Source organism: Lagenorhynchus albirostris, chromosome 17 (assembly GCF_949774975.1).
Source record: "Lagenorhynchus albirostris chromosome 17, mLagAlb1.1, whole genome shotgun sequence".
Taxonomy (NCBI): domain Eukaryota; kingdom Metazoa; phylum Chordata; class Mammalia; order Artiodactyla; family Delphinidae; genus Lagenorhynchus; species Lagenorhynchus albirostris.
The window spans coordinates 46,080,253-46,104,693 of record NC_083111.1 but is presented as its reverse complement, the minus strand read 5'-3'; the positions used below and the strand labels follow the sequence as shown (position 1 = coordinate 46,104,693).

Sequence of the window (24,441 nt, the reverse complement as noted above, 5' to 3'; positions counted from 1 at the left end):
ATGTTTTTATGGATATTTTGCCAGATTGAACTTGTGAAATTTTGAAATGGCAAAATTGACATTCTGCTTTTAATTCTTCTTGTCAAGATGTGAAGAATTCCCTAAAAGGGCTTTTTCTTGAAAGGCTGTCTCTAGATAGCCTAAATCACTAACTAGAAATTAAGTCAGTTCTTAAAAGTTTTGCTTAGTGATATACTAGTACACTGAACAGCCTCTACAAAGGTTAGAATTATGATATAGCCCAATTTCTGCTAATCTACCTCATATATTTTTATAAATATTCGTTTTCCCAGAAAGAATATTTTCTTCCTAGATTTATCTAGTTAAAGCAATCTTGATGTTCATATTTACTGTAAATCTGTTTCCCTATTTAATTATTTGAAAGTTCTTAAGTTTGTGTCTAAATTTGGCTTTCACAATCATCACTAAGAATTACTGCATTTTATTCTTGCAGCACGGTGTACATTTATACTTCAGTTGTCCAGTAAGATTTCACCATATAAAGCAGTAAGCTTTTTACTTACATTATTTATATAGATGTAGAAATGATAATGGTCATTAATCAAGCATAAATGCAGAGGTACTAGAAATGTCATTGAAGCAGTCATTTGCTTATTTGGCCTTCTAAAGGTCAAGGCCAAAGCTGAAGCTGTTTTTGGCTGAATACTGAGGCTAAGCCAAACTTTAGTGAATCCCTATTTTATGTTTGGGAAAACTTAGTTGTAGGGAGATTGCGTAGCTTACATAAAATTATACAGGTAATAAGTGGTAGAAGTGGAGTTTGGTAGTCTAAACTTTTCTTCTGCTTTTATAATTGTGACTGACTTAAAAAAATAGTTGGTCATAACATAGTCCCCTACACACACACGGGTTTCCGCATTCTGTCTCTCGCCTTCCCTCCTTTTTTCAAGAAAAAGTAGGGTAGAGAAGAGGTTTAGAAGAGAATGCCATTTCCTTTTCACTGAAATTACTACTATTATAAAGACTGCTTTAGATTATAACTTGGGAGAAAATAAAGACTCTTTCAAGAATTGTTTTCTTTTTATTGAGACTCCAATGAATAAGCCGTCAGGGAAATGGAACTTTCCTAGATTACCCTGTGTTGGTTTAAATTGCCTTTAATTCAGTCGTGTTTGAACACATTTATGATAGACAATGGTAGTTGGAAAATGGCCTATCAAAAATAAATTGGGGGCTTCCCTGGTGGCGCAGTGGTTGGGAGTCCGCCTGCCGGTGCAGGCGACACGGGTTCGTGCCCCGGTCCGGGAGGATCCCACATGCCGCGGAAAGGCTGGGCCCGTGAGCCATGGCCGCTGGGCCTGTGTGTCCGGAGCCTGTGCTCCACAACGGGAGAGGCCACAACAGTGAGAGGCCCGCGTACCGCAAAAATAAATAAATTGGAATTTCATATGTAAAATTTAAGTTTAAAGGGTGAGATACTAAGATACTAAGCAAGAGGTCCAAAATTGGAGGAACTTCCTTACTCCTAACATTTTGCATAATTTAATAGATTATCTTGAAATTCAATAAAAATCTCTGTTACAACTATTATTTAAATTTTATTCCAGTAAGAAGAGGAGCCCTGAAAAACTCCCCTAAATTTCTAGGCAAAATGTTTGATATTTACAAAAGCCTCTTATGCATAGATGACTTGTTTGTTTCTCTTTCAAACACTAGGCTTTTTTAATTGAAAGTTTTATTGAGATGATTGTAGATTTATGTGTAGTTGTAAGAAATATTACAGAGATATTCTTTATATCCTTCAAACAGTTTTCCTCCGTGGTACCATTTTGCAAGGCTATAAAGCAATATCACAACTAGGATATCGATATTGAATCTTATTCGGGCTTCCCCAGTTTTACTTGTATTTATCTTTGTGTGTGTATTTAGTTATATACCATTTTATCACCTGTAGGTTTGTGTATCCATATCTACCACCATAGTCAAGGTACTGAGCAATTCCATCACAACAAATATCCCTCATATTGCTCTTTTTAAATACATCCACCTCGCTCCTGCCTGCTCCTTGACCCCACCCCATTCCTAACTGCTGGCCACCACTGATCTGTTTTCCATTTCTAAAATTTTGTCATTTCAAAAATGTTATATAAATAGAATCATAGGGCTTCCCTGGTGGTGCAGTGGTTGAGAGTCCGCCTGCCGGTGCAGGGGACACGGGTTTGTGCCCCGGTCCGGGAGGATCCCACGTGCCGCAGAGCGGCTGGGCCCATGAGCCGTGGCCGCTGAGCCTGTGCGTCCGGAGCCTGTGCTCCGCAACGGGAGAGGCCACAGCAGTGAGAGGCACGCGTACCTCAAAAAAAAAAAAAAATAGAATCATAAAGTATGTAACTTTTTGAGACTGACTTTTTTCACTCAGCATAATACCCCAGAGATTCATCCAAGTTGTTAAGTGTATCAGTAGTTCCTTTTTGTTATTGAGTAGTATCCCATGGTATATATGCATCACAATTTGTTTAACCATTCACCTGTTGAAGAAGGACATCTGGGCTGTTTCCAGTTTTGGGGCTATTACAAATAAAGCTGCTGTAAACATTTGTATACAGGCTTTTGTGTAAACTTAAGTTTTCATTTCTCTGGGATAAATGTCTAAGAGTGCCCAGAATTTATTTTAAGTCAGAAATTCTTAAAGTGCCAAAAATATTAACTCAGAAAATAGATATTAGTCACAAATCTGCTGTTCTCAGGTTTTTTTTCTGAAGCAAAATAATAAATTTCCTGATGGAGAAATTAGAGTTTGTGTACCTTTTATTAGGAGATTGGCACCAAAGACAACTTCTGCCATGCATCTTAAAAACAAAAATATGAGAATTTATGCATAAACACAAGATATTCACAAAATGTATGAATTGGCCTCATTTGCCATTAACTGATAGGTATAGCTGATCCATAGTCATTATAATTTTAAATAGGTAATTTTTTTATCTGATTTTAGCATTAACAAGTAGTTGTAAAAATTAGAAATATATAAGTATATAAAGAAGAAAAAACCCTAATACCAGGGAAACTACTGTTAAGACTTTTGGTATATTTCTTTTTAGTCTTTTCTATGTGCATATAATACTAACTTAATAGAATTTTTATAAAATTAGGACTAGGCTATTTATACAATTTGGTGTCCTAGTTAAAAGTTGAAAATTAAACTTTAATAATTTTTTTAGGCATTTATATGTCTTCATTTGTGAACTGTTTATTTTTTCCCCATTTTTATATTGATGAGATAGATAGTTTTAGGGTTTCTGACTGTTAGCTCATGCATAAATAGAAAACGTTTTCTGAAATAGCATTTAAATTGGATAGTATTTTTACTTACTGAGTATCTCTTATTTTATCACATTTCTATCACATTTTAAATCTTTTTTCTTGTTCTGTAAAGGTATGCTGTGATAGCATTCGGATGTGCTAGCTGTCCAAAATTAACTTGTGGGCGAGAAGGCTGTGGAACAGAGTTTTGCTACCACTGTAAACAGATTTGGCACCCCAATCAGACCTGTGATGCTGCTCGACAGGAGAGAGCCCAGAGTTTACGTCTGAGAACTATACGTTCTTCGTCCATTAGTTATAGTCAAGAGTCTGGAGCAGCAGGTATTTACATCTAACTTCTTCTAGTAAATATTTTACACATATAGAACACCAGTTATTTTAATTTAAAAATGTAATATTCAGTCCTTGTATCCTTTCAATTTTCTAAAGTGTTTTACGTGTTAGCATTTCTGTCCCAGAAGCACTCATTCTTTCTGTAGAAGAAAGTGGTATTGAGTTGGAAAGATTTTATTGTCCGAAAAAAAAGGAAGAAAGGAAGTGTCAGTGATGATTTATATAACTGATAGCTGAAGGTGGTCTGAAACTGATGTTTATAAAGGTGTTTTATGCAAAGCTTAGCAACTATTATAAAAAATATATTAATTTTGAATATATTACCCTTAGAGATTATTTCTCATTGTATAAATATCACCCAGTTACAGATTTAAAACAGTATTTATTTTTGGAATCCTTTTCATTTACATGTTTTGTGAAATACAATTTTTATTTACAGATATTACCAATTCCAGGATCAGGGATTCAGAATCATACCTTGGTGAGGAGTACACTAAGAACTTTGTGTCTTTGGCTAGGAATTTAAAAATTACTTAGAGATCTGTACATGAGCAAACATATACATCTCATAAATCTTAAAAAATTTTTAAAAAGTCTGACCATCTTAATGTTCTTTGAATAAAAATTCAAAAAAACTAATATTTCATAGAATTTTCACTGTTTATTGGAACTTCAGTCATTTTTAGAAAAATATTAACTTTTTTCATTGATTATAAAAGGAAAAAAACTTGGAAAATACAGAAATTTATCAAGAAAATAATTTACATTCCTACCAGCAGTGTATTAAAATAGTCATGTACTTTATGCTACTAGAAAAAAAAAGTCTTAATATTTAAAGTTGAATTTAAAATTAAATAAACTTTAAATTCAACACTTAATATTTTATACAATGGACATGGATTTTCTTGCTTGTTCACTGGTTGACTTGTTTTATTTCCTTTCCTAAAGATTTGGGGTAGAACTCCAAAGGTATTAATAATAATCTGTAGGTATTGGTTCAGAAGCAATTCAGAGAGGACCTGAGTATACCTAAACTGTCCTCTGTAGAGTCAGCTATAGCTATTAAGTGGTCCCCTTGGAAATGATATCCCTCTTCTCTAAGTGGGGATGGATATTTATTGCTTACAGGACACACAGACATATAGAGTAGGAGAATGGATTCTGGAATCATCGTCTGGATTCGAATTCCAGCTTCTTCACTTATTCTCTGTGTGACCCTGAGCAAGTTACTTGCCTCATCTATAAGATAAAGATACTAATAATACTTAAATCCATAAGGTTGAAACATTTCCTAGCTCATAGTAAGTGCTTTGGCTATATGAGATAGGGAAACTTAGAGAAACCACAGTCCCCTGCTAGAGATTTGCATATATCTGAACCATCATTAAAGAAAAAAAAAAAGAAATGACTAAGAGATGACTTTTGTTATTAATTTTAAAGTAAACATCATGATTTAGTCACATCCCGGAGAATGTTGGTCTTCCTTATAGTCATCGTGGGGGATTTTATGTTTATTTAGCAGTGCTGTCCTGGAATGCCTTACTGGTCATAACCCTTATACGTTCACTTAAAATTATCCCTTTAATGTGAGTTTGATTTCTGGGGATAACCAAAAGTTCCGTTGCAGCTAAGTTTAACACCTAGAGTAACATGCCAAGTTGAATCACTGGTTTGGTGTGGATCCAAAGTAAGATGTGCTTATATGATCATGAGTGACTTTTTATATATATAAAGTAGCTTTGAAAGTAATTATGAAAGAAAAACTTCCAAATGATTTGAGTTAAATAGTAGCATTGTTGGAATAGCCTCCCTCCCAAGGTGATTATTTTAAAAAATAAACTTCATTTGGAATTTTTCCATGTTGATTTAAAAATCTTATCTCATTGTTCTGAAAATATAAGGTACATGCATTTTCACCTACAGTGTTCCAAAAATAAAAGCTCTCAGAACAAAAATTTGGTGGAAGTTTCCTTGATGTAATCTATAAAAAAATTAAAACTTTGAACTTGGCTTTTCACTGACTTGTGGAAAGACAAGAGGAAAGTAAACTACCATCTGAAATAGTTTTATTAATTCCTGTTGTTCTGGGTATCGTGGTGTTTTTTGGTCTCTCGTTGTCATGATACATTAAAAAATAGTCTGCACTTTTAATAATAATTGCTTGGTATAATAATAATAATTGGTTGACTATTTCTTTCTAATCAGTTACCTGAAGTTAAATAAGTATGCTTAATTATATGGTACATTAAATAATTTCTATTATGATTATATTTGTCTTTAAACTCTGCCAGTATTGCATCTACATGAGACTCTTATAGCTACCAGGGAGTTAACACACTTTGAGTTACTGCATTTTAAATGAAACACATATTTTTCATTTTTGTTACCATGTTTCTCCCCCTTTATAAAAATATATTTAATTGGCTCAGCTCCCCACCTACCCCTATCCCCTATTACTACCACCCCTAAAGATATTCACTGTTAACATTTTGTTTTAAGTCTTTATAGGCAATGTTGCAGGGGCAGGGGAGTTTTAAAACAATTTTTGAGAACATAATATTTGGTAACCCAGTGTTTTTTTCTTAATATGACAATGGCACATATTTTAACAACAAATAGAAATATAGTAATTTAAAAAGACAAAAGCTTTGCCAAACACTTTAAATAGAAATGGAAAACATTTTTTTTTTTGGTATAAAGGAGCTGTGGATTAATTGATGCTTGGGGAGTGGGGCATCATTTGACCATCTAATCATTAAAACAGTTTTATTTAGGATTTTTGCATTTGGAGACTATTTTGAGAGAAATACACTATCTAATGTGCACAGTAAAAATTTTTTTTTCCAGTTTGTTGTTCCAGAAACGAGACAAAGCAGACAAAACAGCTTTTTGTAGACAAACAAGTATGCAGACAGTGAAAGCATGCAAGTACAAATATATAAAAGAGACACATATCATTAGATTGCTTATGGTGTTAATTCTCTAACATGTAATCTTAGCATATTAAAAGGCCTTTTTGTGTTTTTAGAACCATGAAAATGAATGGGAATATCACCTGTCAGTTTGTTCTGAAGATTGCATATGTCAGAGCCAAAGCCTGAGTCTTTTTACTCTCACCACTAATTGGGATATTTACTATTTGAGAATACTCTGAAATGAGGAAGTTTATCAATTAATATGCCACTTAAGCAGAGTATTAGCATTTCTTTAATGTACTAGCTATTATATTAGCTATAAAAGCCAGCTTTTTTTCATTCATGCTCAGTGTTAAAAACATTTTCATGCAGACTTTGTGTTCTTTGGATCGTTTAAATCATGACTTATGGATTTTTAAATTTTTATATTCTAGTAATTATGTGTTTTGGTCTGGCTGCATAGAGTTGTCAGTTTGCTCAAAATTGTTTGAATCGTTAAAACAGTAATTGTGAGCATCGACCAGTTCTTAAGTTAAAAAACAGCTTTGGCCCTAAATGAAGCGCTAAGGAAACCTGAATTCACTGATAAAGCACAGGTAAAATTTGACCATAAAACTTGTAGAAAGGAAAATAGAATATAGCTTAATGCTTATCATGTAAGAAATTGAAACAAATACTTGAATTCAGTGGCTTGCACTATACATATCTTTTCTTAACTGTCTTATGTGTAGTTCGAAAATACAGGTGATTACTAGTAACAGTAAATAATTACTGGTTGCTATTTAAATAGATGCCAAAGTTCAAAATAGTTGCATAATTTGAGATAACTCTTATTCTGTGTCAGCGATTCCTAAAGTTATGTACCACTTGATTGTAACTTGGCATCTTTGTGCATTGTAAACATATTACTATACACGAAGCATACCACAGCATTTGAATAAATGAATAAAATGGACGAAGTTAACTAATTAAAAACAGTCATGAGCATAACCAACAAATGGTTGCTTTAATTCTGAAACTATTTTCCATTAAGTGTTTATAACCATACAACCCGTACTTAACCTCTTACCTCCTCCCTTTTATCTGAGTTCTGATTCTTTGCAAGGCCCATCTATCTATTGTATGAATTAAAATACGAGAAAAAGGCTGCTTTTCTACAGATACCTGTATTATTTTTACAGTGCCTATCGTTGATGTTACCTAGAAGAGAGGAGTAAACTCATAGTGCTATTTTTATGTAGTGCTTCAGGTTACTATCAAATTGTCACTTGCTGTTAGTATTCATTCACTAAAGGAATAGTATACAGAATATCTACATTTAATTTAAGTGGAGATGGTTAGAAAAGTCCTAGAACTTGAAGTGCTGCTCATTGAAGACAGCTATGGGGTGGGGACAAAGACAAACTTTATATAGTTCCCGGTTTGCCTCGAGCTGCCCTTGGTTCTCATTTCTCTTTTTATTATTTTGTTATTCTTTATTCTCATTGTTCTGCTACTGTTGGAAAAATGTTTACAGTTTGAAAATTTAATGTAAAATATGTTCCTTTCCTTGGAAGGGAAAAAAAAGTGCTTTATATACTAAAGTTAGCAGGCTAAAGCTATCGGTTAACAAACCATACATGTTAAGATATTTTGGCAGTGCTATAATTATCTACTAGAAATTGTTATTTTTAGACCAGTCTTGTATACTAAACATGTCTATTTTCTTAATAGCTGATGATATAAAACCATGTCCACGGTGTGCTGCTTATATAATAAAGATGAATGATGGGAGCTGTAATCACATGACATGTGCTGTCTGTGGTTGTGAGTTTTGTTGGTTGTGTATGAAAGAAATCTCGGATTTACATTATCTAAGGTAAGCTTATAGAAGGGGCTATTTATATCTAAATATAATTTTATATTGTAAGACAAAAGGACTTTTTTTGGAAACAGCATTATCCTTAGTATTCTTAAGCTTGGAATTTATATGATACTTGAAGAGATCTATTTTATTCTAGCTACATAAATTTAATAGGAACCCAATTATTGTGCCAGTCATTTGAGATTAATAACTAGTCAAAAATAGGAAATGGAAATTTCTTCTTTTTTTTTGTTTGGCTTTGTTTTGTTTGTTTGTTTTTTGGCTGTACCACGCAGCTTGTGGAATCTTAGTTCCCCGACCAGGAATTGAACCTGGGCCTGACAGTGAAAGCGCCAAGTCCTAACCACTGGACTGACAGGGAATTCCCGGCTTTGTTTTTTGTTAAGCTAGAAAGTTAGCATTTAATACCCCATGTAATTATGGTAGGTCATAAATATTCCCATTTAATTTTCTCATAAATTTCCTCATTTAGGCCACTGAGTGAGTTTATGATATAATCAGATAATTATGTGCCTAAAACAGGGATAAAATAAGCATATTTTGCATTAATTTACTCTTCCAAAACTAACCTAAGGTTTTGAGGCTAATGGAGGACTAGGGATAAATGTTTAACCTGAATCCCAGTTATCAGTATCCTTTTAATGTAATTTATGGTGGTGCTTACCTTGATATTTTAGCTTTTAGTAAACTCAGAATTCAAAGAAAGGAGAAAAAAATCCTCATTCCTAAATTCGAGAATTCTTTTATAGTTATTGCTGAATGTATTGTAGTAAATTGTTACTGTGATGTTTTGCAACAGTTACTTTACATTGTAATTTTTTCCTTTAGTCCATCAGGATGTACTTTTTGGGGGAAGAAACCCTGGAGCCGAAAGAAGAAAATATTGTGGCAGCTGGGAACACTTGTTGGTGCTCCTGTAGGAATTGCTTTAATAGCTGGCATTGCTATCCCTGCCATGATTATTGGCATTCCTGTATATGTGGGCCGTAAGGTAAAATGCTTGATTCCTTGTTAATTTATTATCTTATTTTAAATCTTTAGATTTAGGATTGATGGTTTTGCTTTGTGTTTGTTTTTTTTTTTATTTATTTGTTTTGAAAGACAAAGGTCATTTTTGGTATCTTAAGTGTAAAACGGTTACTGTTTTTTCATAAGGTAATAAATTTTCAGTGTTTGGCAAGCTTATATGTATGCATAAAAAGTAGACTTGCTTTAAAATTATCTGAATCTTCAGTACATTTGCATTATAAACTTTACATATAAAATATTAAAGAATCCACACCTGACATTTTTTCTCATGGGTATGTCCTTGTAAAGTCAGGTCTATAAGGTTAATAGAGAAATAACATATGCCCTCAGGCAAAGAATAATTAGCCAGTTCCTGAATTATTTCCAACTTGAATTCAAAGCTTTTGTTTTCTTCAGATTACTGCTATTAGTAAATACACTATTTTGTAGATTACAACAATTTTGTGAAAGTCTGAACACCCAATACTTGCCACTGGCCTGAGTGATACTTCATTGGCTAAGCAAATAATTCTTTTTTGAAAGATTAAAGGGATAATATACAAAGTGGCTAAGAAGTCTGCTGCTGCCTAAATTAGCAGAATATCAGAATTGAGAAGTAACCTCAGAAATTATCTAATCCCAACCCTGTAGCCAAGCAGAACAAAGTATAGGAATTTTAAAAAGGGGAACTAACATTTGTTGAGTTCTAACTGTGTGGTAGATGTTTTATATACTTTGACTCATTTTAACCTCACAGCAATTTATATGTTAGAATATTGAAGTTTAGGAAAATTTATGTAATTTATCTTTAGTTACACAGGAAGAAGCAGAGCTGGGATTTAAACCCAGATGCACAAATTCTTTATATAAGATCCCTGATAAATTTCAAGCTATCCATTTGGGCACTTCAGTGATGGGGAAACCACCAACTCATGAGGCAGCCCATTCTGTTGCCAGGGAGCTGTAAGTGTTAGAAAATTCTTATGTTGAGTCAGAATCCATTTCCCTTTTAATTGTTTCATTTAATTCTAGTTCTGACTTTCAGGACTCAAGACAAGGCTGATCCTCTTTCATACAACAGCCATGTTTTTTTATGTTCAACACATATTACTTTTATAATCAGAAATAACAGTACATACTATTTTTTAAATTAGCTTGAGACTGAGGACAAACATATTTATGGGCCGAATGTTTATTTCAGAAGGTAATTGTTTAAAGTCCCAAACATAATACTGATTATAATAATTTTTCGTAAGTTGTCCAAAGCAAGGTTTTGCCGAAAAGAAAACTATTCAGATACTTAGAAGTAGAAGGGAAAGAAAGACTGTTGTACTGCATACACCTACAAATAATTTATAGAGGAGAGATTATTTACCTCATTGTTCAGTCTTAGGTGCAGTAACGAGTCTCCTTTTTTCAAACCTGTACTCAAATGGTTGCAAGTTGATGAATTAGTTTTCCACTGAAACAGTGTTCTCTGGGGTGTGTAGGGTTATAAACCAGCCCAGGAAAACCTATTAAATTGATAAAGTACCTAAAAGCTGAGCCTTTCTTTACAATAACAAATAGCAAATGTGGCACAAAATAGTAAAACAGAAAAAAATTAAGTTGAACCAGAAGTAGTGGGATGATATGATCACTGTAATTGAACATTGGTGCTTGAGGATGTGGAATTATCTGGAATACTCTTTCTCCTGGCAGCCTGCCTTTGCAAGTCTGCTCCATCAGTTTCTAGCTTTGTCTTTTTTCTGCTTCAGTGCTGAGTTTTGTAGGAATGAGGGTGGTGAGGAACAGGTATTAGCTAGAGTACTGAAGGATAATGAAAGGTACTTTGGGAAGGTCTGCCATCTCTGCCTGTATGGACTATTTAGGAAGTGTAGAGACCCATTCCCTGGAACATATAGTCAGTTCTGGGAAACAGAATTCTGACTAGGAAATAGAAATGTTCCTTGTCCCATGCATGTTTTGCCCACCTCCCCATCCCAGCTTTTTCACTGTTTAATACATCCCATAAGACTCATTGTACTTTACAGCCTTCAAAATAACCACATAATAATGATAGATTACTTTATTATGCCTCATCTGTAATATTGTTTTTAAGTCAAGTATTTTACTTTAGAGGCTACCTGTACCCTTTTGAGGCTGTTTTGAATCTGTCTTGAAACAGGGGGAAATGTACTTTATTAGCTTTAGCCCTTGAAAATCACAAGAACAAAGATACTGAGCTATTTCCTGAAGTTCATATAATAATCTCACAAGTAACTTTCATGGTGATATTAAGTTCTGTTTATTAACAACACCTGTACTCTACAAAGATGCCAAGTAGATCTAACTCCTGTCCTCTGGCAACGTTATTTGTTCTTTTTTCTCTCTGTACCCCTTACTTTGAGCTATAAATGAGAGCCCAGGGTCCTGAGTCATTTGATAGCATTTTTCTTCATAAAAAGGGATCTGAGAAAAAAATTGATTCTATTTAGTGATGTTTGCTTATTAGTACTGCTTTTTAAGGTCAGGTTTTTTTTTTTTTTTAGGGACTGTGTAAACCTCTCCTAGAAGCCAACTAATTAGGGATGCTTATTTAGAATTCTGTGGAATGATACATTTCTTAGAAGTAATCCTGTTGATCTAACATCCAACTCATAACTATGTTGAAAATAATGTTCTTAATTCCTTCTTCTTTGCTCAAAACATGATTTATACTGTTCTTGAATAAGATTATAAGGACTACTTTTGCTCAAGATTGATTAAACAGAGTAAAATCTATTAAATCACTGTCTTATGTAACCAAACTATTAATAAGGAGCAAATTATATATAAGAATATGGTTTAAGAACAATAATATGTTTACCTTGAATTTGGACACTTAACTATGAAATTATAAGGTAAATCACTTTAAACTTCTAACAAATGTAGGTCTATTTCATTTAAATTAAATATGTAATGTGTTTTTTCTTTAACCCATCACCCCCATTTTTCTTTTTAATTCAAGATTCACAATCGATATGAAGGCAAGGATGTTTCAAAGCACAAACGGAATTTGGCCATAGCAGGTGGTGTAACATTGTCTGTAATCGTATCTCCAGTTGTAGCTGCAGTAACTGTAGGTAAGAAATGCTTAAAAATTCTAATTACCTCAAATTTTATAGAATTAAAGTTTTGTGGAAGAATTTTGAAAAACAGAGCATTATATTGTTGAAGATAAGAGAGTTACTTTATTTATTTATTTAGGGGCAGTTTGAGCCTACAGATAGCCTCTCATTCTGTAACTATATTGGTTAAAAGTAATATAAACTCAAGAGCCTAGCCTTAGGGATAGTTGGTAAATTATTAGTGGTTAATATCCCTTCCTCCCCACCAAAACACCGTTTAGAGCCCTGGCACTGAAAAAGAAAAAAGATTTACATCTTTTTTTTAACCTCATATGTGTCACCTGAGGCTAGAAGCTTTGAATCTGCTTGCATCCTTTAATAGTTGGGTAAATCCGCTTTTGGCAAGAGTTGCAGAACCCTAACACTTTTCTCCTGTACACCTTCTCTTGAAAAGACTTTCTGAAATGTGTGTTTCTGTAATTTATTTTTTGGTTTGTAATGAACAATTTAATTCCTCTTTAGGTATTGGTGTTCCTATTATGTTAGCTTATGTCTATGGTGTTGTTCCGATTTCTCTCTGTCGAAGCGGAGGTTGTGGGGTCTCAGCAGGCAATGGAAAAGGAGTCAGGATTGAATTTGATGATGAAAATGATATAAATGTTGGTGGGACAAACACAGCTGTAGGTAAGTCCTTTCAGCAAAGGAAGAAAATGTACGTACTAGTAATAATAGTGTAATGCTGTAGGTAACATGCAAGTCAGAATTCCCATTGCTCTCTTACTAGCCCTAATAGTATTCACCCAGAAGTACATCAGAGAAATGAGCTGCTGAGGAAAGGTGAATGGATGAAAGAGGGTGGGATGGTTCTGGGTACCTATAACCTCCGATGGAAATGTAATGTCTTAGAAATTCTAGATTATTTTGTGTAAAATGTTACAAATCAGTAATAAAAGGACAGAAGAGAACTGCAGTTTATAAAAGAAGAAATGCAGATGCCCAATGAGTAGAAAATATCTTTAACCTAATGTTATTCAAAGAAATAGGAATTATAACAAAAACTGGAACATATAAAGGCCCTCATAGACTACCATTAGGAGTACAAGTTAATAAGCTTTTATAAATGTGCGTGTTCTTTTTAAAGAAATTCCCACAGTTCTCGTTAAAGAAATTGTCTTGGGGAAGTACAGGCATACCTTGGAGATGTTGTAGGTTCGCTTCCAGACCACCGCAATAAAGCAAATATCACAATAAAGCAAGACATGAATTTTGGGGTTTCCCACTGCATATAAAAGTTATGTTTACACTATACTGTATATTAAGTATCTACCTGAATTTAAAAATACTTTATTGCTAAAAAATTTTAATCATGTGAGCCTTCAGCAAGTCATAATCTTTTTGCCAGTGGAGGGTCTTGCCTGGATGTTGGTGGCTGCTGACTGATCAGGGTGGTGGTTACTGAAGGCTGGGGTGGCTGTGGGAATTTCTTAAAATACGACAACAGTGAAGTTTGCTGTATCAATTGGCTCTTCCTTTCACGAATGATTTCACATGCAATGCAGTTTGGTAGCATTTTACCCACAGTAGAACTTCTTTCAGAATTGGAGTCAGTCCTTTCAAATCCTGCCACTGCTTTATCAACTAAGTTTATGTAATATTCTACATCCTTTGTTGTCATTTCAACAGTCTTCATAGCATCTTCAACAGGAGTAGATTCCATCTCAAGAAACCACTTTCTTTGCTTATCCATCAGAAGCAACTACTCATTCATGAAAGTTTTATCATGAGATTGCAGCAATTCAGTCACATCTTCAGGCTGCGCTTCTAGTTCTCTTGCTCTTTCCACCACTTCTGTAGTTACCGTCTCCACTGAAGTCTTGAACTCCTCAGAGTCATCCATGACAGTTGGAATCAGCTTCTTTCCAACTCCTGTTAATGTTGATATTTTGACCACTTCCCATGAAACTGTGAATGTTCTTAATGGCATCTAGGATGGTGAATCCTTTCCAGAAGGTTCTCAATTTACTTTGTCCAGATTCATCAGAGGACTCATTGTCTGTGGCAGCTATAGCCTTACAGAATGTATTTCTTAAATCATAAGACTTGAAATTTGAAACGACTTCTTGATCTGTGGGCTGCAGAATGGGTGTTGTGTTTGCAGGCATCTTGTCCTACATCTCCATCAGAGCTCTTGGGTCACCAGGTGCATTGTCAATGAGCCAGTAATATTTTGAAAGGTAGGTCTCAACAGTGGGCTTAAAATATTCAGTAAGCTATGTTGTAAATAGATGTGCTGTCATCCAGGATTTGTTGTTCCATTTATAGAGCACAGGCAGAGTAGATTTAGCCTAATTCCTAAGGGCCCTAGGATTTTTGGAATGGTAAATGAGCATTGGCTTCAACTTCAGGTCACCAGCTGCATTGGCCCCTAGTAAGAGGGTCATCCTGTCCTTTGAAGCTTCAAAGCCAGGCATTGACTTCTCCTCTCTAGCTATGAGAGTCCTGAACAGCATCTTCTTCCAATATAAGGTGTTTCATCTGTATTAAAAATCTATTATTTAGTGTAGCCACCTTCATTAAGCATCTTAACTAGATCTTCTGGATAACTTGCTGCAGCTTCTACATCAGCACTTGCTGCATCACCTTGCTTTTTTATGTTACGGAGACGGCTTCTCTCCTTAAAGCTCATAAACCAACTCTGCTGGCGTCAGACTTTTCTTCTGCAGTGTCCTCACCTCTCTCAGCCTTTGTAGAATTAAAGACAGTTAGGGCCTTGTTCTGGATTAGGCTTTGGCTTGAGGGAATGTTGTGGCTGTTTTGATCTTCTATCCAAACTACTACAGCTTTCTGCATATCAGCAATAGTCTGTTTTGCTTTCTTATCATTCATGTGTTCACTGGAGTAGGACTTTTAATTTCTTTCAAGACTTTTTCCTTTGCGTTCACAGCTTGGCTAAATGGCACAAAAGGCCTAGCCTTTCAGCCTGCCCTAGCTTTCAATGTACCTTCCTCACTAAGCTTAATCATTTCTACCTTTTGATTTAAAGTGAGAGATGTGCAATTTTTCTTTTCACTTAAACATTTAAGAGGCCATTGTAGGGTTATTAATTGGCCTAATTTCAATATTGTTGTGTCTTAGGGAATAGGGGGGCCCGAGGAGAAGGGAGAGAGATGGGGGAACAGCCCATTGGTGGAGTGGTCAGAACCCATACACATTTATCAATTAAGTTAGCTGTCATATATGGGTGCGGTTCATGGCACCCCAAAACAATGACAATAGTAACATGAAAGATCACTGATCGCAGATCGCCATAACAAATATAATAATAATGAAAAAGTTTGAAATATTCCAAGAATTACCAAAATGTGACACAGAGACGCAAAGTGAGCAAATGATGTTGGGAAAACGGCGCTGATAGACTTGCTTAAAGCAGGGTTGCCATAAACCTTTCACTTGTTTAAAAAACAAACACAGTATCTTTTTAAAATTAATTAATTAATTAATTTACTTTTGGCTGCGTTGGGTCTTCTTTGCTGCGCGCGGGCTTTGTCTAGTTGCAGCGAGTGGGGGCTACTCTTCGTTGTGGTGCATGGGCTTCTCATTGCGGTGGCTTCTCTTGTTGCAGAGCACGGGCTCTAGGCACGCAGGCTTCAGTAGTTCTGGCGCGCGGGCTTAGTTGCTCCACGGCATGTGGGATCTTCCCAGACTAGGGCTCGAATCCATGTCCCCTGCATTGGCAGGTGGATTCTTAACTACTGCACCACCAGGGAAGTCCCAACACAGTATCTTTGAAGCGCAGTAAACTGAGGTTTGCCTGTAATCAGGCATATGTGCAAAGATAATGTTCTCTTCCTTACCTCCCGTTCTCGCTTGAACTCACTCCAATCAGATTTTGGTCCCTACCATTCCAAAATTTCCTCTCTGCCACTCCACCAAAGCAGAGTCACCAGTCACCTCCATGTTACCAAATATAGTGGTCAATTCTTGATTTTCATCTTACTGTAACAGTACACCTGACATGGTAGAGCATGCCCTCCTTCTTAAAACATTTTCTCTACTTGTTTCCTGGATAACCACTTCTCATCTCATCATATCTCCTGGCCACTCCTCAGCTTTCTTTGCTGGTTCATTTTCCTCTCCTAACCTCTAAATTTTGGAGTTTCCCAGGGCTCTCAGTTCTCAGATTTCTCTTCTTTATCTACACACACTCCCTAGGTAATCTCCTCTGTTAAATAATATATAGACAAACCACTCTTCAGTTTATGTTTAGGCTAGAACTGTCCTCTAAACTTCAATTCATACATCTAACTCTTCTACCTAAGCTGCACTGGAACGTCTAACAAGAATTCCAAGCTTAAGAGTCTGTAACCAGACTCTTCACTGTAAAACCTGTTGTCCTCTCAGTCATCCTTCCCTTGTTTAGTAGCCTCTTCATTCTTGCTGTTGCTGTGCCAAAACCTTTGCTGATGATGACTCTCCCTTCTCCCTTTTTACCCTACGTCTGATCCGTCAGCAAGTTCTGCTGCTTCCTTCAGTATTTAGCCATAATTCCACCATTTCTTACCATCTCTACTGCTATTCCACTAGTCCAAGCTACTCTCTTTTATCCTGGGTTACAGTAATAGCCTCTTAAGTGATCCATCAGCTTTCAGCTTCCACTCACCATTCCACATAATGATATTTCTAAAACATAAGTTAGATCTAACTTGTGTTCAAAATTCTCCCAGTGCTTCTAACTGTACCAGGGGCGGGGGGATGGAATCGACAGTTGCTACCATGGCCCGTAAGTCCCCCTCTGGTCTTTCCTGATCTACATCTCTGAACTCTTCCCTTATACCACCTGTCCTTAATGTTGAGGTTGCCAAACATACTTCCACTTATAGGCTTTTAAACTTGCAGTTTCCTCTGCCTGGAATACTCTTCCCCCAGATAATTTCATGGCTCACCTCTTCACTTCCTTTGAGTCTCTACAGGTGTTACCTTATCAGAGAGGCCTTCTCTGATCATACTATATAAAACAGTACACAGGCGCTTGCGTGTGCACACACAGACACGCACTCCTCATCACTCTCACTGCCTTTTACTCACTCCCCTTTACTCTGCTTTATTTTTTCTCACAGCATTTATCACCATATAATTTTATTTATTGCTCTCCCCAACTAGAGTGTAAGCTTTTTGAGGGCAGGTTGTTCGTCTCTTTGATCCACTGTGTCCTCAGTACTTAGAAACAGAGTTGGGTTATATAATAGGAACTCAAATATTGGAGCAAATAAATAAATCCTCCAATATAAAGCCTGTGAAAAGTATTGTAAGATTGGAATATAGTGGTATCAGATCTTGAAATAGCTTGTAGACAGTCGGAACTGTGGAATATATCAAGAAGTCAACTTTTGGCCCATTCTTATTGTCCTAGAGAATACTAAGCTCTTTAAATAACACCCTTATTGAAAACTGTCACATAATTTTTCTCAAAGTCAGCTAAATTCTTCAACCATCAGGTTCTTTATAGAATTCCTAAATCTTCTTGATTTTCTTGTAAAGTACAGGCATACTTCATTTTATCGCACTTTGCAGCTAATTGCATTTTTTGCAGATTGAAGGCTTGTGGCAACCCTGAGCTGTCAGATGATGGTTAGCATTTTTTTTAGCAATAAAGTATTTTTTAATCACTGTATATACATTTTTTTTAGACATAATGCTGTTGCACACTTTAGTGTAAACATAACTTTTATATGCACTGGGAAACCCAAAAATTCATGTGACCCACTTTATTGTGATATTTGCTTTATTGCCATGGTCTGGAACCAAACCCACAATACATATCTCCAAGGTATGCCTGTAGTAACCATTTAAAACTGAGGGCATCCTTAATCCAACTTTACCCTGTGAGATATTTCCGTTTACTCTTATCCCACGGTTATGTTATGTGTTCCTGACTCCAGACACTTTTTCTATTCCTGTGTGTGTTTTATACTTTATATGAAAATATGTCCTATCTGAAATCATGACAGACTTTATGGAGAGGGAAATCAATAATCACACTTATTTAATTTCTTTGAAATATTTGCATTTAGACACAACTTCAGTAGCAGAAGCAAGACACAACCCTAGCATAGGGGAGGGAAGTGTTGGTGGTTTGACCGGCAGTTTGAGTGCAAGTGGAAGCCACATGGATCGAATAGGAGCCATCCGGGACAACCTGAGTGAAACGGCCAGCACCATGGCGCTCGCTGGAGCCAGTATCACAGGGAGTCTGTCAGGAAGTGCCATGGTAAACTGTTTTCACAGGTGAGAAAACTGTGCTTTGTTTTGTTTTGGTTTGGTTTTGCCTTAACTACAAATTATTAATTATTATAGATGAGGAGAGTTTTGAACACAAAGCATGATGATGACATATAATCTTACTGTGTCAGGGTTGAAAACAGTAAGGTTTCAAAAACGGAAATTTAGTGGTAAACAGTGAGTAAGGAGATTTGATGAGGTAAAAACCAAGTCTAAGGGATAACATGCCATTTTTTTCACTGCATTTGTCAGATTTTATGTTATGAGTCAGTGCTGGAGCTGCCTCCGTGAATACTGTAAAGGCAGTGATTAAGCTTGGACCTTACCTCTGGAGGTGGCCACAGCTGTTAGGAAATGAGACGCTGGCTGAAGCCTGGGGGAGCAGGTGGAGTCAGGATATCCGGAAATGCAAGAACTGAGGCCGAGAGAGTCTGCCTGGGTCCTTTTATGTATTAATGGTTATTTAATTCTCACGAAGTCTTTTACCCAAAGCCATGTAGATAAGCAGGATAAGTTAAAGCATTTTTATCTTCTTTTGTTTCCTCTTTAATTTACTTTTCTTTACTTCTGTTTACTAGCTTTGGGGTTTTTTTTTAAACGTAGGGGAGAGTACATGAGTTAAAAGATAAATCAGGGCTTCCCTGGTGGCACAGTGGTTGAGAGTCCGCCTGCCAATGCAGGGGACACGGGTTCGTGCCCCGGTCCGGGAAGATCCCACGTGCCGCAGAACGGCTGGGCCCGTGAGCCATGGCCGCTGAGCCTGCGCAGCCGGAGCCTGTGCTCCGCAACGGGAGAGGCCACAGCAGTGAGAGGCCTGCGTACCGCAAAAAAAAAAAAAGATAAATCAGTTATGTTTATCTTATTTTTAGGTAGTGTGCTTTTAAACACAAACTCTTAAGTTATAGTGGTGTATATTATGTCTCTTTTTTTTGATAAATTTATTTGTTTTTGGCTGCATTGGGTCTTCGTTGCTGCACAAGGGCTTTCTCTAGTTGCAGTGAGCGGGAGCTACTCTTTGTTGTAGTGCACGGTCTTCTCACCACGGTGGCTTCTCTTGTTGCAAAGCACGGGCTGTAGGTGCATGGGCTTCAGTAGTTGTGGTGCGCAGGCTCTAGAGCGCAGGCTCAGTGGTTGCAGCGCACAGGCTTAGTTGTTCTGCAGCATGTGGGATCTTTCTGGACCAGGGCTCGAACCTGTACCCCCTGCGTTGGCAGGCAGATTCTTAACCACTGCGCCACCAGGGACGTCCCTATTATGTCTTTTTTAAAGAGTCAGGTGTTAAATTTGGAACTATTTTTAATATATAGATGCCCAGGATTTTTTGAGGCACTGATTTGTCATGTAGAATGAATGGTTTTTAATGTATTCCGATTTGGTGTTTTGCACTGAAGTGTGGCAAGCAAAGCACCGCATCATAAGTAAGAATATTGGAGCATGTTTAAGTTAAAATCCTTTATGTTCTTTTTGTATTACTCTGTTATTACCTTACTTGGCAGACAGCTAATTTTACCATTTTATCTGGATGGCTGGTACTGTTCAATGTGCTGCAGTAGAATTTGAATAATCAAATAAAAGGAAACTTAGAAAAATAATGTTTATAGTTGTTTCTAAAATAGCTTCTTGTTACTGAATTATTTAAAGATACGTTCTCGTAGTAGTGTTGATATTATATGTAGTTGATTTGTTTTCTAATACCCCTCTCTTTAAGGTTGGAAGTACAAGCAGATGTACAGAAAGAACGGTACAGCCTAAGTGGAGAATCTGGCACAGTCAGTTTGGGAACAGTTAGTGATAATGCCAGCACCAAGGCAATGGCAGGATCCATTCTGAATTCCTACATCCCATTGGACAAGTAAGGAAAAAAATTGTTATAAAGTCAGAAGTATTTTTTAAATTAATTTGTAAAGAATTATCCCTATCATTAGGCAAAATTATTGTGAATAATCGTTATCTACTGTTTGGTTCTCTGCAAGAAGAAAGTGGTGAGATGTCCAGAATAGGCAGATCCATAGAGACAGAAATTAGGTTAGTGGTTGCTAGGGGTTGGGGAGGGGGAAGAATGAGAACTGGCTGCTAATGGGTTTCTTTTGGGGATGATGAAAATGTTCTGAAGTTCAATAGTGGTGATAGTTGCAAACTCTGTGAATATACTATAAACCACTGAATTGTGCACTTGAAACAGGTGAATTTTATGATATGCAAATTATATCTCAATACAACTGTTCCGAAAAAAAATGGAGAACGTAGCATAGTACCTGGAATAGCATAAGCAATGAGTGTAGTTGCTTCCGTTTTATTTTAAATTGAAGTATTATTTTAAAGATAGTCCTCTTATTTCAAGCAACTTTTTTCTATTAGTAGAATGTATCCTGCATTAATTTGTTCTAATAGCTTTTATATAGTCTTTGAAGTTTTCACACAGAAGCCTCTCCCCCTTTGCTGTCATTTGCATTTTTCTTTTTAAAAAGAGGAAGTCAGAAATTTATATGTGTTACTCTTATGTTCCAGAGAAGGCAACAGTATGGAGGTTCAGGTAGATATCGAGTCAAAGCCATCCAAATTCAGGCACAACAGTGGAAGCAGCAGTGTGGAGGATGGCAGTGCCACCCGAAGTCATCCTGGGGGTTCATCCAGTGGCTTGCCTGAAGGTAAATCCAGTGCCACCAAGTGGTCCAAAGAAGCAGCAGCAGGAAAGAAATCAAAAAGTGGTAAATTGAGGAAAAAGAGTAACATGAAGATAAATGAGACCAGAGAGGACATGGATGCACAGTTGTTAGAACAGCAGAGTACGAACTCAAGTGAATTCGAGGCACCATCCCTCAGTGACAGTATGCCTTCTGTAGCAGATTCCCACTCTAGTCATTTTTCTGAATTTAGTTGTTCTGACCTAGAAAGCATGAAAACTTCTTGTAGTCATGGTTCCACTGATTATCACACCCGCTTTGCTACTGTTAACATTCTTCCTGAGGTAGAAAACGACCGTCTGGAAAATTCCCCCCATCAGTGTAGCATTTCTGTGCTTACTAAAACTGCTTCATGTTCAGAAGTTCCACAGTTGAATCATATTGCTGAAGAACATGGCAACAGTGGTATAAAAACCAATATTGATTTATATTTTGGCAGTGCACTAAAAGAAGCAAATAACAACCACTCACATCAGACAGTGGAATTAAAAGTTGCAATTCAGACTGATATATAGACCTACAAATGCTGCAAAATAATTACCACTTGAAAAACCTTGTTTGGAGCTGGTTGAACTGCACGTGACTATTTTAAGTTTCAAGTTGCCAGCAAACGCTGGGTTGCATCATCATAATGCAGATACATTTTCTGTGTTCAGCAAAGCATTGTGTTTCATGTGGATCTTAATTACCAAACTATGAAATGAAGGCTTTAAAAGTGCATTATTGTAAGGACAGTAATTCTTAAGAGAATTATGTTTTGTGTGTTTGCCACAAAACATTGCTTGAAGCACATACTTGTGTATTTAGATAGAAATTTGGCTTAATTTATAATCAATATAAAATACTAATGCAGTTCTACAGCATTCTTATGAAGAGAACTTGAGGCTTAGGGCTAAGTGGTTAGTGACATTTTATTGAAACCACTAAAAGATACTGTTTAAAGAACCTTGCAGGTTACTTGCAGTATATGATACACTTTGTAACATTTATGTTCATAACTGGGCATAAATTTCATTTTTTTCTTCATATGCAGTGTGGATATATACAGCTTAATGCAGCCCATTTGCTACCATTTGGATACTTAGACACTTTGAGCAAGATTGTGGCAGTTTTTGCACAACTTTGAAATAGAAACACCTGGTACCCTATATATCTTGTATATTGTTGCCATCTTAGAAGAAAAGTGTAAAAGTAGGTAATTAAGTATACTGACAGCACCAAATAAAATATATAAAACTGCAAAATAAAATTCCATTAGTTTATAAGTATTACAAAAAAGTCACCTTTCATTAAGGGGAAGTTTGCACCCCACTGATTCTTGGTGCCTTCAGAATAGAGTAGATTTTAAGGGCCTACTTCTTTGAGGGTTTTGCTGTATTGTTTTCCATAATGTCCTCTCTAGCCACCTTGGATTATGTAGAAAAATACAGGGTAGAGAAACATAAATATGATTAACAATAACAATGCTGAAAAAGTATTAGCCTACCAAAGACACACTCAGGCTTTAGTGAATAACTTTACATAACCTCAGTTTTTAGCACATGTATATCTTCTCCAATCATGAAATCAAAGCACGGTGCAGAGTTTGTACCAAGTACTAAGGAGGGGTCTGTATATGGCTGGCTTTATTTTCCTTTGCTTTTGTTTATGGAAGATGTTCAGCTGACATAAACAGAAGTTGGCCAAAATATTGCCTATACTGTTAACTTCCAGTATAATTCACTTAAATAAAACAGGCTAACCTCAGTTAAAATATTCCATCTTATGTGTTTCTTTTAAGTATTACCATTATGGTGCTACAGAGCTTTTTCTTTTGATAAAAAGAAAAATGCCATGGGCTGCAGTCTTCTTTCATCATTTTTCTCACCAGGCCCATTAATATGCTTATAACACTAGTGCCAGTTATTTTATTTTATAATGCTTATTATGGTATTTGTATATTTGTCTGCATTCCAATTTTGTTCAATAGTGAGTGTGTAAACTGCATACATGAAATAAATGTAAATACTAATGTATCACTGCCTATGGTTTGTGCACTGACATTTTTATAAGAACAGGAATATTCATTTGCCATGTGGCAAATTCGTAAATATTGCAAGCCACTGAGAGGATTCTGCATTCTAGTCTCAGCCTAGAGGGAAGCATCTGCTGAACTTCTCAACAAACAGTGTTAGAAACTATCCTTTCTTCATGTCGAATACCTGCCTTTCCTCCAGAAAGAAGCTGCTTTATTCATCAACATAAATTCATTTCTTTAAAGTATGTTGGTTGAAAAGTAAATAGAGCTGTCATTTAAATTGTGAAGAGATAAGCATTATAAATCCTCATCTTAAAAGAAAAGTAGGGTTTCCCTGGTGGTGCAGTGGTTAAGAATTTGCCTGCCAATGCAGGGGACACGGGTTTGAGCCTGGTCCAGGAAGATCCCACATGCCGTGGAGCACCTAAGCCCGTGCACCACAACTACTGAGCCTGCACTCTAGAGCCCGTGAGCTACAACTGCTGAGCCCGTGTGCCACAACTACTGAGCCCGTGCACCTAGAGCCTATGCTCTGCAACAAGAGAAGCCACTGCAATGAGAAGCCCATGCACCACAACGAAGAGTAGCCCCCGCTCGCCGCAACTAGAGAAAGCCCGTGTGCAGCAATGAAGACCCAATGCAGCCAAAAATAAATAAATTTGTAAAATAAAAACAAAGATTAAAAAAAAAGAAGAAAAGTAAAAAGGTCTTAAAAGACTTTTAAGAGATTCTACTCTGGCAACATTAGATTATGAAACTAGAGCCATTTAAATTCAAGCTAATAATTGTAATGAAATGCTTTCTATTCTCATAGCCTCTATAAAATACATAGATATAGATGGTTTTTCTGTTTTCCTGTTACATAGTTAATACTTCATGAAAATAATATATATGAATATGTTGACTGCCTGCTTGACATTTCTGTAAAAAAGCTAAAGAGTAAATGGAAAGCTAAATGATCTTAGGAGGA

At 36.2% G+C, this 24,441-nt stretch overlaps 1 protein-coding gene across 5 annotated transcripts in view; it reads left to right on the top strand.

Moving 5' to 3' along the window:
- RNF19A (ring finger protein 19A, RBR E3 ubiquitin protein ligase) overlaps positions 1–23,212 on the top strand; it is a 57,805-nt gene extending 34,593 nt beyond the window's left edge. For 3 of the 5 annotated variants that reach the window (XM_060127713.1, XM_060127712.1, XM_060127714.1), the window contains 9 exons: positions 3,395–3,603; positions 4,055–4,096; positions 8,244–8,388; positions 9,223–9,385; positions 12,392–12,506; positions 13,014–13,175; positions 18,563–18,776; positions 20,479–20,622; positions 21,279–23,212. In XM_060127713.1, coding sequence (XP_059983696.1) covers positions 3,395–3,603; positions 4,055–4,096; positions 8,244–8,388; positions 9,223–9,385; positions 12,392–12,506; positions 13,014–13,175; positions 18,563–18,776; positions 20,479–20,622; positions 21,279–21,969 — 1,885 coding nt within the window. In that variant the 3' untranslated portion in view covers positions 21,970–23,212. Of the gene's footprint in view, positions 1–3,394; positions 3,604–4,054; positions 4,097–7,109; positions 7,127–8,243; positions 8,389–9,222; positions 9,386–12,391; positions 12,507–13,013; positions 13,176–18,562; positions 18,777–20,478; positions 20,623–21,278 lie in introns of those variants that run through there. The other 2 variants (XM_060127715.1, XM_060127716.1) reach the window with 2 other exon arrangements.
- Positions 23,213–24,441: the final 1,229 nt, after the last annotated feature.